Below are 13,548 nucleotides of genomic sequence, written 5' to 3'. Positions count from 1 at the left end.
CAACAACCAGTAGACAATAACAACTGGTTTCTTAAGAGATAGGTAAACTGTTTTAGAAAAGAGGATTATGAGTTTATATGGATTCATGGTTAGTTTTGAAGGCTGGTGACCCAAATTCCAGAAAATCGGTTATCCCATACTTTTAGTAGTTGTGCAGTGAAGCAGGGGACCAGATCTACCATTTGACATTACCAAACATGGGAGAGGTTTCTAAAAACTCAAAATCGCTTTGGGCTGGCGCTTCTGAAATAAAACTTCATGTCATCCCAATTATTTGCTGTAGCCAGGAACTCAAGGAAAACTCACGCAATTCTTGTATGCCCTGAGCATTCCTTTTTTTTTCCCCCCCTGGTTTTTATTATGATGATGGTAACTGGTTTTTTGAGACAGTATCACCACTGAGTAGGTTTGGCTGGCTTGGAGCAGACATCCTACTTCTGCCTGAGTGAATTAAAGACGTGCGCCACCATGCGGTCCCCCCCTCAAGCATTCTGCATTCTCCTGGTTTTTAAAGAAATAGAATGCTAGTCGAACAGATAAAAAACAATTAAATCTATGTCCTGTAGAATTATGTCTAGGGAATAAAGGACGCAGCCTAACCCTGCGCAAACCAGAAACACTTGTTACTCTAAAGGTAGGTGTTTCAGCAGTGCGTGGGGACGGACGGCCTGCTACGCGTGTCTCGAGCGGAAGCAGCCGGGTAACAAAAAGTACACAAATGACCATCCTGGGTGGAAACCGAAACTCAGAACAGCAAGGTGGTTTGCTTGCCCCGCCTATCCGCGCAGTTCCGGTTCCGACTGCTCGGAGCTCCACCCTAGCAAGGGAAGAAGTCCCGTGAGAGCCGCTACCTCCCCACTGCCGCGTGGGAAAGGCGGGGCTTACACGTCATCTCACGCGCGACGCTAGTCGTCACCGCCTTCTCGGGGAAGGTCAGGCGTGGCCGCAGGCCGGCGCATGCGCGCATCCGCCTGGCGCGCGTGGTCCCCCCCCAGGCTGCCGAGCTACCGGCTTTAGCAGTGTTGTTGGCATGCTGTGGCGCTCGGGTCCCGGATGGCTTCGGTCACTGCCCACCTGGCGGCTCCGGGCACGGGGACTGCAGCCCGGCGGGAGTAACGCGCGACTCCCTGCCCTCCCGGTATGGGCGGCAGCGTCGGTGTCGGCGGCCGTCCCCGGCGGATGGTACGAGGCCCTGGCAGCGTCGGTGCCCGTGCGCGCGGCGGAGGAAGTGCTGCTAGGCGCGCACGCCGCCTCGGGACTCCCCTGGTGGGGCAGCATCATGCTTAGCACCGTGGCCCTGCGCGGCGCTGTCACGTTGCCTCTGGCCGCCTATCAGCACTACATCCTGGCTAAGGTGAGGGGCTCGGTCCCCGTGCAGCCTTCCTGCAAGTGTTAACCATCGAGGCTGCTGCTTTGCTAAAATAGTTAGTGTTGCATGTGTTAAATGATGCTTGGTGACTCGAGTACCTTCCAATTCATCCGACCGACCAGGTCTTTATATGAAACACAAGTTTCTTAAACTTTTGACTGATACCAGTCTGCAGAAGAAATGGCACGGAGGAACCGGTAGCATTAGTAGTGACGTAAACGTTTTAAAAGTGTTTGCGGAATTGGATTGTCACGCTGGACCTACGATCTACGACCCTGTGTCTGTTAACTTGTGACCTTGGCCTTTTAGGGCTTCACATCATATCTGTCGAATCGGTATAGGCTACCTAGTGAGGTGAGATGAAGTCAGCACGAGTTACTTTGGGAAATTGAAATTTCACAGAAGATTGCCAGGAAGGGAAGCAGCAAGAGCGCTAAGGCAGTAGTCACAGTGGGAATCCGCGGGATTTTAACTTAACAATCGGAGTGCTGTTTTCTCTACTAATGGCCTATCTAAGGAAGGAAAAGTAAGATCCGGGATGCAGTTTTCATTCAAGTCTCAAAATCCTATGAAGTAGGTACCATTTCAGAGTTATCAGAGTTTCAGCGTTATTTCCGGTTATGCACAGCCAGAAGTAGAAAACATCACCAAGCACCCCTTAACCAAGAAGTTGCATTTTATGCAAATCAGTTTGGTTGCCCAGATAGGTGTACAAACTGGAACTTAAGTTTGTGACTGAAGATATTTTAAGCAAGCTAAATATTTTCTGATTACAAATGTGGTCAGTAGACATCACTTGTAACTAGTTGAGGGAACAGAGAATATATGAGCTTCGTTGATGGTGCTGCTGTCAAACGACACTGACTTAAAGCGGAACTGGGGAGGAGAGGGATTACTTGGCTTTCATGTTATGGTCCGTCATGGATGCACAACAGGACCGAAAGTAAAGCAGAAACCATGGTGGAAAACTGCTTACTGGCTTTTCTATGTAGCCCAGGATCGCATGCCTAGGGGCTGGTGACCCACAGTGGGCTGGGTTCATCTGTGTCAGTTAGTGATAAAGAAGAACAACCCAGTAGGCTAATCTGAGGAGCGAAATTTCTTACTGAGCTCTTCTCTCCCGGATGTGCTCATAAAAACAACTTTTCCTTTAGTTAGGTGGAAAACTTGCAACCAGAAGTAAAAAACATCGCCAAGCACCTTAACCAAGAAGTTGCAGTTCGTGCACGTCAGTTTGGTTGGTCCAAGAGAGTTGCCAGGTATGCAGTTCTGTGCCATGAAATGAATAAATACAGGTTTAGGTGTTCTCTCGATTTGTTCACTCATCATTCATACTAATAAATCACTGTGTAGCATGTTTTATATATTGGAGTGAAAGCAGATAAACGAAGAAACAGGCTTTACCCTAACCCTGAGGAGCTGAATGGTCCTCCCATGAGAGCCTCCCAGTACTTGAACTCCTCATCTCCCCTTCCCCAGCAAAGTGCTTGGATTACAGATGTGTGCTACCACATCTGACTTCTGTTCTGGAGGACCCACTGAAAAGAGCCATGATCAGATAAAGATGACAGTGAATTAAATACTGTGTTAAGGTTTGATGTAAGTCATGTGAAAGCTTACTGTGCGGGTAAGTAGGTGTTAGTTTGCTGTATGGTCCATGTGTTGTTCGTTCACACACACACATACACAGACACCAGAGAATATAAATAAATTGTTTTTTAATAATCTTACTGGCCAGAGATCATTAGAGACTACAGTTGTAGGCTGACAGTGTCTTTAATAAAGGCTGTGTGCCTTCTGTTTAGTGACCGTCCCTAACTGCTTATGACGGTTGAAATCCCTGTTGAACCCTCAGCATCCCTACAGAATGGGTGTGTGTGTGCCGTAGGGTGAAGCTCTTGCTGGTGGTCAGGTGATTTTTTTCTCTTTGTTCCCTCACCTTAGGCTCACTTATCTAAAGAACATGCGGAGGCTTGTTTCAGACCTGTATGTTCGTGACAACTGCCATCCTTTCAAAGCCACTGTGTTAGTCTGGGTCCAGCTTCCAATGTGGATCTTCATATCCGTTGCCCTCCGAAACTTTAGCACAGGGGCTGCACACTCAGAAGGTAAAACCATTACAGAAATCCTCATCTCTCAAATTCCTTATTGTTGCATTCCAATAGAAAAAAAAATTATAGTTCCATAACTACCGTTTATTGCCTTTCTTACATTACAGAATTTAGAATCTTAATCATAAAAAGTCTTGTGTTGAGAAAACAGAACAAACAAATTGCAGACAGGAGTAGCTTGACTAACCAGTGCAGATAGATCTTCAGGCTGTGTGTTTCTGATGTCTCTCAGCTGTCCTCAGGAACCCTGTTGTTTTGTGTTTAAACTGTCTTGCAGGTGTTTCTGTTCAGGAGCAGTTAGCTGCTGGTGGGGTCCTGTGGTTTCCTGACCTCACTGCAGTGGATTCTACTTGGATTCTGCCTGTCTCTGTTGGTGTTGTCAATTTACTAATAGTGGAGGTCAGTGGTTAACATTGGGGTGTATTGACCGTTTAAGTCATTGGGATTACTGCTCTGATATCACATACACATATGCTTTGTCAGACATAGCTCGGAATTCTGACGTCAGACCAGCTCCTTTTGAAGGAAGAGTACTAAAGCCAGGCACAACTGCTCATATCTAGTCCTAGCACCCAGAAAGCAGAGGCAGGAGAATGGCAAACTCAAAGCCTTCCTAGGCTACATAACAAGACCATCTCAAAAGACCAGGCCAGCGGGGGTGAAACAGTAATCAAAGTTGGGTGTGCTGGCACTCCTTTAATCCCAGTGCTCGGGAGGCAGAGGCTGGCAGATCTCTACAAGCTCAAGTCCAGCCTGGTCTACACAGTGACATCCAGGGCAACATGGAGAGAACTGGTCTCCACAAGAAAAAAAAAGATTGAAGTTGCTTGGCCAGCCTGCTTTTAATCCATAGTGGAATGGCTCTTTTGTGTACCTATTATGTGAGTTTATTGGTAGGGAACCTTAAGTAGCCCACTGCCATTCTCTTAATAATGACTTAGTATAATAATTTGAATTTTTTGATGAGATAACATAAAGGAACATACAAAAATGCGATTTTTCAGTTGTCTTGTCTGTTACCTATAGTGCTTCACTCAATAATACACAGAAAGTATGCTTGTAATTTTATAAAGAGCTCGGACATAGAGGTAAAAATCTTATAAACCTCATGTCAAATGAGCATTGTCTGGGAATTCTAATCTACATCTTGTTTGTAGCAGACACCTATGTTTTAAGGCCTTGGCGCTAGGAATAAAGTTCAGTTGGTGGAATGCTTGCTTAGTGTTCATGAGCCCAGGGACCTCTGTCCCAGCCCTAGACGCAGTGGGCACCGTGGGGCAGAAGTTCAAGGTCCTTTTCAACAACCCAGGGAGTTCCCTGTTACCCTAGGATATGTGTCCCCGTTTAAAACAAAAGATGGGATTGGAGAGATAGCTTGGGGGTTAAGAGCACTGACTGCTCTTGCACAGTCCTGGGCTCCATTCACAGCATCCACATGACAGTTCATACAAGCTTTAGCCAGCTCCAGCCCTAATGCCCTCCTCTGAACCCCATGGGCACCAGGCACCCATGTGGCTGGCGCACAGTCATAAGTGTAGGCAATACACCCATACATTTTTTTGTTTTGTTTTGTTGTGTTGTGTTTTTTTAGGGGGGGTTTCGAGACAGGGTTTCTCTGTATTGTTTTGGAGGCTGTCCTGAAACTCACTCTGTAGACCAGGCTGGCCTCAAACTCACAGAGATCCGCCTGCCTCTGCCTCCCGAGTGCTGGGATTAAAGGCGTGCACCACCACCGCCTGGCTACATTTTTTTTTTTAAAGAAAAAAAAAAAGAATCTAAAGACATCAGTGAAATTTTGTTGAGGAAACATGTCATGGGCCGTGTAAATGTTCTTCCTTAAGAACATAGTACAGCTCCTCCGTTTGTGTTCGGTGACTACTTGGTAGACAGAAAGGAGTGATAAATAGAAGGCCTGAATGAATTCCTGTTCTAAAGTCATCTAATGCCTGATAAAAAAGTGTGATTTAACAGTATTGTATTCTGGGTTTCTCTGGACAGTTTGCATTAATTATCTAATTCACAGATTAACTCTGAGGATTATATTATTGTTACTTTATTTTAGGAAGGGCAAGTGGCACACGAGAGTTAAAACTCGTGTAAGGTTCTAAGTCTCCAGGGCTGCGGGGCTGCCAGGTGTGAGGACACCTGTGTGTATTCTCGTCACCTGGAGAGTGATGCTTACACCAGGAGGGCCTGTCTCCCAAAGCCAGGCGTGAGGACACCTGTGTGTATTCCCGTCACCTGGAGAGTGATGCTTACACCGTGAGGGCCTGTCTCCCAAAGCCAGCAGCAGCATCAGGGTTGCCCTTTGCAGTCATAGCCGCCATGCTTCAAACACTGTCCCTAGCCTTGGAGATAGATGGTTAGTTATGTATCCATTGCTGTTGAAATTGTGTTTAAGTGCTGAATGTGGAGGCCACAGCCTTGTACACGTAGGGTCAAGTGCTCTGCCATTGAACCACGGTGTCAACCCTTCAAGGTATTGGTGGAGTCTAGTTACAAATCAGCTTTTAGCAAGTTTACACACCTGTAATCTCAGCCGAGACAGTGTTTAAGGCTACCCTAATCTACTAGGTATGTTCCAGGTCAGTCAGGGATACATAATGAAGCCCTATCTTAAAACTATCTAGTGTAGCCTGTCTCTCAAATCTGTAAGCCAAAAATGACCTTGAGTTGCTGTTCCAACACAGATACTAGGATTTTAAGAATGTGCCACAAAGCCTGGGCTTCAGTGTGTGTTTTAAAGTTTATCTGATTTAATGTGCACTTTATTAATTAATGGTTTGTGTGTTCTACTTCAGATTTTGGCTCTCCAAAAGCTTGGAATGTCTCGTTTTCAAATGTATGTTACACACTTTGTCCGAGCGATATCTGTGCTGATGATCCCGGTTGCTGCAACAGTCCCTTCTGTGAGTAGTTCGCACACAGCCTGCCGTCCTGCTGCTGTTGAGGATGGTTGTGTAACTGTTGTCTGCTGGTTCATCTTTCTCATGGATGTGTCCAGCTCTGCCGTCAAATCCTTACTCTCCTTCCTCTGTTTTAATCTGACAGAGCACCTTGCATAGTCTAACATTTATTTTACTAGCTAATACATTGAATAACTTCCATATCGACTAGGTCAAGGACTATACAGCTTAAAAAAGAAAACATTGCCAAGTCCATATGAATTTGGTACTCCTTATCCTTGTACAGTGGGTTTGGGTCACTTGTCCCTGTTGGTACTTAAGTAAGCTTTGTAAGAAAAGAAAAAACAGTAGTTATTAAAATTACTTCAGTCCTTTGTATATTTCCCCCAGATAACTTTAGAAGTTGTCAAAAGCTGTGTCATGTACATTTTCTTCTTTACTCAGTTGCCAGTAGTTCAGATTAGGTAGGCAGTTACAAAAGTCTCACAGTCCTTGAGCGTCTATTGATATAAAAGTATATGTTTAAACTGGTACCTGGGTGTCTTTTACCTGTGCAAAATAGGTTTCTGCATCTCTGAAGCAGGCTTCATGTCTGTGAGCATGAAAGGGTATATATTGTAGCCCTTTTCCATGGGGAGCACTGCTGTAAAATTCCATATAACCACAGCAGTACAGCCCAAGGAACCTCCATGAACAAATGCAGTGTGGTGTCAAGGATTGGGCTCAGTTAGTAACAAATCTGAAAAGGTGTATTGCATACCCAGCCTTACCTCCTGCAGGGAGTCCAGACAGGTCCAGTTTAGGAATGGCATGCCAGCTCCCCGAGGACAGCCGCACTGCTTTTTCTGCTCCATCACGCGCAGCCTCCTATATTTACCCTCATGGCCATGGTGGTCATGATTGATGGCGTTGAGCAAGGCACATCACAGAAGTGGGAGAGGGTGCTTCAAGGATGCGTGGTCCTAAAGACCATTGCTAGATGTCCCACCAAATAAATGTGCTGTATCTTACTTATTTGGTCACATCTATTAGTTTTAAGAGTCTAGGAGTATGTACAGTGGATTTTTCTGTCCCGCCAACCAGCTCCCAAAATACAACATGGAAATTTATTGTTTATAGAAGTTTGGCTGATAGCTTAGGCTTGTTTCTAATTAGCTCTTATAACTTAAATTAACCCATTTCTTTTAATCTATGTTCTTTTATGAGACTTGGTTACCTTTTCTTCATGATGCTCATGCTGCTTTGTCTGCCTCTGGCTTGAGAATCTTCCTCCTCCTTCCCAGGGTACTCTCTGCCCCAAAAATTCTGCCTACCTACTGGCCATTTAGCATTTGTTTGTTAGTTTGTTTGAGATGAGTGCCCAGCTCTGTTTAGCTTTTCTATTAAACCAAGCACAGTATAAATTAATATTCCACAGCACGTATACCCAGCTGAAAACTGGGATTTTGTTTAGCAAGAAAAGGAATTGTTTTAGTTTTTTGAGACAGGGTTTCTCTGTATTGCTTTGGAGGTTGTCCTGGAACTCCTTCTGTAGACCAGGCTGTCCTGGAACTCACAAAGATCCACCTGCCTGTGCCTCCCAAGTGCTGGGATTAAAGGCATGTGCCACCAAAGCCCAGCAAGAAATTGTTATGTAGATGGCAGCTTATAGTTCTCTCTGGATGCAACAGCCTGATGCTTAGGCACCCTGGTTTTATAGCAGACACTGCACATGTCAGGGCACATGTGTGGATGTCACAGGACAACCTAGAGTCAGTTCTCTCCTTCTACCTTATGACTTACAGGGATTGAACTCATACCATCTGGTTTGGTGGCAAGCACCTTTACCGACTGGCCCATTTTGCCAGCCCTAGGCACTCTCAATGTGTTTTTGTATAGTGCCTTATAATTCTCCTGGTGATACAGTAAGGAGGTACTGTTAGAGTCTCCCACTTTAATGGGCCAGGTAGTGGTGGTGCACACCTTTAATCCCAACCAGCACTTAGGAGGCAGCCGCCTGGTCTACACAGTGAGTTCCAGGACAGCCAGGGCTACACAGAGAAACCCTGTCTCAAAAACAAACAAATAAAACAACAAAACCATCTCTCACTTTGGTGATGAGGAGCCAGAAGCAAGGGGAATTCGACAGCTGATTGGTTCTGTGAACTACTCATGTTTCCAGGTAGGTCAGCTGTTGCCTGTAACTGCTGTGCTAATCTGCCTTTGATGTATTACTGCTGCCCTGGAGGTCTCAGCTTAAAGAAATGCAGGTACTTACTATGGATCACATACTGTGGGTAGCCATTCTGTCCAAACGCTCTCTCTCCTAAGCCCTCACCTTAAAGAAATGCAGGTACTTACTATGGATCACACACTGTGGGTAGCCATTCTGTCCAAACGCTCTCTCTCCTAAGCCCTCAAAGGTGGGGACAACTATGGCCCCATTTTACAGATAGGAAACTGAAGCAAAAGAAATAACCAGTACAAAGCCAAATAATAGTGAACAGGATGCGGACCTGGAGAGCTTCATTCCAGGCAGGACTCACCCACCACATGGTTTTGTTTCTGAGACCTGACTGCTTTCTGATGGCCACGCAAAGCTGTGTATATACAGAAAGGCTGCAGGGCTGAGTTTAAAGTGGCAGCCTGGGTTCTGTCACAAAAGAAAGTTGATGGTAAGTTGTCAACCAAGAAATCCTAGACGATAGGAAGATAGTGGTTACTGGAGAACTGGAAAAGACCGCCTGGTAAAAGGGGGAAATGAGGCCTAGTAAGATTGCATGGGAAGTGACCACATCCCCAGGCTCCCGCTATCCATCTGTATAATCAGCTTGTCAGCACCTGTGCTGGGAAGAAAGTCTTCATAGGTAAAGAAGGGAGGGTGATTCCTGGCTCTGCCTGGTACTTGCTGTCTGTCATATCTGCTGTAAACACCGTGATCTGCTTTCTGGGGTGTCAGCCTTTCTCGCCTATCCAGCCCCATTCGCTGTCTCGAAGCTTGCTCAGAATGCTGGGGTGTTTTTACTGATGCTGCTGAGAGTGACCCCCCATGGAGCAGACCGCTAACCTTCATGTACTCTCTCTAGTCTCTTGTTCTCTACTGGCTGTGCTCCAGTCTCATGGGCCTCTCCCAGAATCTGCTGCTCCGCTCCCCTGCATTCCGCCAGCTTTGCCGGATACCACCAACCAAGTCGGATTCAGAGACCCCATACAGAGACCTCTCTGCTGCCTTTTGTGCCAAGTTCCTTTCAAGAAAATGACGACAGTACACTTCCAGTAACTTTGCAATTACGGAAATGCCGTTTTCAGTTTCATGTATTGAGTGTAGAAGACTGAGGGTAGTGTTTAAATTGCCTTTATTTAACTATCATGGAGCCCTGATACAATTCAGTTGTATTTGATATTTTACATGTTAGAAAGCAATGTTCAATTGTAAAGGGTAAAGATCAATTCAGATGTATTTGATATTTTGCATGTTAGAAATAAATGTTCAATTGTAAAGTGTAAAGATAAGCCAGGAGTATTAGAAATAAATGTTCAATTGTGAAAGGTTAAGATAAGCCAGGATGCCTAGCCTTGTTCATGCAATCATAGCTTTGCTGAGAACAGGATTAGATCCTGTGTGATCTGTGTCCTACTGTCCACACAATAAAGTTTTGTAAATCAAAGGCTCCGGAGAGATAATTCCTTTAAAAAAAGACTTTATATTAATTATGTATGTGTCTGTGGGGGCAGGGATATGTGCACCTGTGTGCAAGTGCCCACAGAGGCCAACAGCACCGGATCCTTCTAGACTTCAGGAAGACAATATGGTTGCTAGGAACCAAACTCGACATCTGAAGCAGTGTATGCTCACTCCTGAGCCATCTCTCCAGCTCTGCAGTGAGATACTCTTCACCTCTGAGCCAGTTAGCTCCAGCCCAAGTGAGGTAATTGCTAACACTGCATTGGAGGCTGATTGTAGGTCTGTTTGTGTATTTGATAAGTCTGTATGGATTTGTCATGAAAGTCATGGGACTCAGTGTCCTTTGGCAAATTTAAGTAATCTACTGGGGTACTGGAGAGGTGGCTCGGTTGTTAAGAGCACGTGCTGCTCTCACAGAGACTCACGCCAGATGTCTCCTGAACTTCATATGCAACCAGAAAGGCCACTATGTTATAAGGTTATTATTAACTTGTTTGTTTGGAAGGATTGAATGCTCTCTTGGGATTAATACAGGAAAGGTTCATGGATGATATAAACTGTGGCTTCAGCTGTCGGCTTGTTTCAGAAAGGCGACAGTTGTGGTTGATGTACTCAGGAATAAATCTGATGGGCATTTGAGAAAATTGCAGTTTTTCTTTTGTGAAAATAAGAGGCCTGATTCTAAGAACGCTGAGACCTCCGGTGGTGGGGTGGTTGCAGGCTGGTCCCTCTCCTGGTGTCCCAGGGCTGCCACTCTGCAGCTAGCTGCCTAGTTATGGGGAGAGGGCTAATGGGTACAGTCAGCCCTGACTTTTTGTAGATTGCTGTATTTAGAAATCTGTCTGCATCTAAAATGTATTCATGTCCCCAAATCATGGCAGAGCATAGATAAGAAGTATGCGTTAATTTGTAAGAGCTAGTTACAAAAAGAATTCCACTAATTTATCAAATGACTCATTTTAACAAAAGAAAATCTGCAATTTTCTCAAATGCCCATCAAGTTTATTCCTGAGTACATTAACCACAACTGTCACCTTTCTGAAACAAGCCGACAGCTGAAGCCACAGTTTATATCATCCATGAACCTTTCCTGTATTAATCCCAAGAGAGCATTCAATCCAAACAAACAAGTTAATAATAACCTTATAACATAGTGGCCTTTCTGGTTGCATATACAGTTCAGGAGACATCTGGCATGAGTCCTCTGTGAGGGCAGCACAAGCCACGTGGTGGCCCACACTTGTCTTCGCCACACTTGGGAGACGGAGGCAATCGGCAGCAGGATCGCAGGGCTAGCCTCGGCCACAAAGCAGGTTTGAGGTCAGCCGGAGGTGACTGAGACCCTGAGACCCCCAGAAGAAACTTAAGATGTAAGGGCTGGAGAAGTGGTTCAGGAGTTACACTTGCTCCTCTTCCCGTGGTCCTGAGTTCAGCAATCCCATGGTGGCTCATAGCCATCTGTAATGACACCTGGTGCCTTCCTCTGGCATGCAAGGATACATGCAGGCAGAACACTGTATAATAAATAAATCTTTTTTTTTTCTTTGAGACAGGGTTTCTCTGTGGCTTTGGAGGTTGTCCTGGAACTCACTCTGTAGACTAAATGTTGTGCCCAAGTTGCAAAGTCCCCAGAGATCACCAGGAAGACAGCCCACTAAACTGCAAAAGCAAGGTTTAATGATTGTTCATCCACCCATGACTGGGACCCCATCTGGCTAGCTGTCACAGCAGCCCCCAGAGGGAGTGAAGTTCCCTGTCTACTGCTAGGTTTTAAAGACAAAAGTTACAGGATTACATCAGTAGGTACGGGTTGATTTCTGATTGGCTGACAATTGGGAACAATTAGAATTTCTCAAAATCATATTTTGACATGAAATACCTGTGTACCATTATTTTCATTGTTCAAGTGCTGAGAGGGAACATTCTGTGGTTTCTATGGCATTATCTTGTTACTTGCAGGTGGCCTGTTGTACGCAGATACCAATAGTTTTCAGAACTATGTCCTGGAGACTAGAGGGAGGTTTTGATTCACCCTGGAGTTTCTTTTGTGGCCAAACAATTCCCAGGAACCAAGCATCTAGGAGGCTGGCAGGGGGGGTGGTCTGGAGTTTCTTTGTGTTCAGTTTTGGCCCTAGACTCCCGGAGGCCAGGGGATCTGGAGTTTCCTTGTGTCAGAGGCCTACTTTTTTTTTTTCTGTAGCCTGTCATGGCTGCTAAAGCTGGGGGCTGAGTGAGGGTCTGGTTCCTTTATTTCTAAATTATTAGAAGTGAAGCCCTTGAGTTTAGTTTACCCCTTTCAGGGAGAGCATCCCTTATTGTTGGATGGACACCCAAAGTCCATTTGTATGCCAGGGGTAAATACTGATCTACTACCCAAGGCCCCATAGATTGCCTAGGCCTCCTCACTGACACCCACATTCAGGGGGTCTGGATCAGTCCCATGCTGGCCCTTGTCTTTTTAGCAATGGTGAGAACTAAAGGCTGGGACTGAGTGTGTGTCTGAGTGTATGGCACTTACACATGCACAGACCTGGGTTCCATCGCCAGCACTGTAGAACAAAACAAACCTTCTAGAACTAAGGTAAGTGTTATTATCTACAAGTAAGAGTTAAATAAGAGTTAATCTAACCGGTGTGGTAGAGCAGCCCTATAATTGGAATCCTCTGGGGGCCCCTGCAGTAGGATCACTGAGTTTTAGGCCAGTCTGGGCTATTTAGCAAGCCTGTGTCTCAAAAAAAATCCATGAAAACCTGAGTCCATATGGAGAAAAATCAATGGCAGGAACAAAAGCCCTACGTATGATTGTTATTTCTGCCTTTTTTGGTAATGTTCTGTGGGTGGTAGGCTCAGAAACAATAGTATGTGTTATTCTAAGTTTTATACTCATGTAGAAAGCCCGATGATATTACAAAGTTAAAGAACAGACAAAGAACTTTTAAAATTTTGTTTTTATTTTTAAAATTATGTGTATAGGTATATGTAAGAGGAGGGCTGTGTACAGGGTGCAGTGCTCTCAGAGGCCAACAGGGGGTGTCAAATCGCCTTCTTTTAGAATAACGAAAGGGTTTTGTGAACTGCTCACCGTGGTTGGTGGGAACTGAGCTCAGGTTCTCTGTAAGAGGATTCTATGCTCTTATCCACTTTCTAGTCCGCTTAACCACTTTCTAGTCTGCTTTTTCAGCACCCTAATTAGTTTTCTTAGCGAGAGAGAAGGAAAATATACGTCTTCTATTCATAGTGCGTATTCCACCATTATATACGGATCGTCGATCTCTTGACTTCAAAGTAGCACGCACGGTACAGTATTTTAGAGAATGAGCTACTGGTGTTTCCTATCAGCATAGGGTAGAGCCTCGCTCCTCTCCACCAACACCTGAAAGCTACGCCATCTGTAGAGCCGAGTCATCAATAACCAACGAACAAATTCAAGCAAGCTAGCTAAGAGGACTGCAGGCGACAACCGCAGAGCACCAGTAGAATGTCCGGGGGCCGGTGACC

At 45.3% G+C, this 13,548-nt stretch overlaps 1 protein-coding gene across 7 annotated transcripts; it reads left to right on the top strand.

Annotated features, from left to right (window-relative positions):
- Window positions 1-942: 942 nt before the first annotated feature.
- Window positions 943-10,033, top strand: LOC101838036 (cytochrome c oxidase assembly protein COX18, mitochondrial). Of its 7 annotated transcripts, XM_021226063.2 has the most exons (7): window positions 943-1,354; window positions 2,528-2,628; window positions 3,314-3,477; window positions 3,758-3,879; window positions 6,282-6,389; window positions 8,548-8,635; window positions 9,452-9,584. In XM_021226063.2, the coding sequence occupies exons 1-6, from the start codon at window positions 1,031-1,033 to the stop codon at window positions 8,590-8,592; spliced, it is 864 nt and encodes a 287-aa protein (XP_021081722.1). In that variant the 5' UTR covers window positions 943-1,030; the 3' UTR covers window positions 8,593-8,635; window positions 9,452-9,584. The 7 variants fall into 7 exon arrangements, with proteins under 7 accessions (XP_021081722.1, XP_040603316.1, XP_005068219.1 ...); XM_040747382.1 differs by having other exon boundaries at window positions 8,548-9,595; XM_005068162.4 differs by lacking the exon at window positions 8,548-8,635 and having other exon boundaries at window positions 950-1,354; window positions 9,452-10,033.
- The last annotated feature ends 3,515 nt before the right edge of the window (window positions 10,034-13,548 follow it).

The sequence above is a fragment of the Mesocricetus auratus genome, unplaced genomic scaffold (assembly GCF_017639785.1).
Source record: "Mesocricetus auratus isolate SY011 unplaced genomic scaffold, BCM_Maur_2.0 Super-Scaffold_100006, whole genome shotgun sequence".
NCBI lineage: Eukaryota > Metazoa > Chordata > Mammalia > Rodentia > Cricetidae > Mesocricetus > Mesocricetus auratus.
This window is presented reverse-complemented; position numbering and strand designations above follow the sequence as displayed.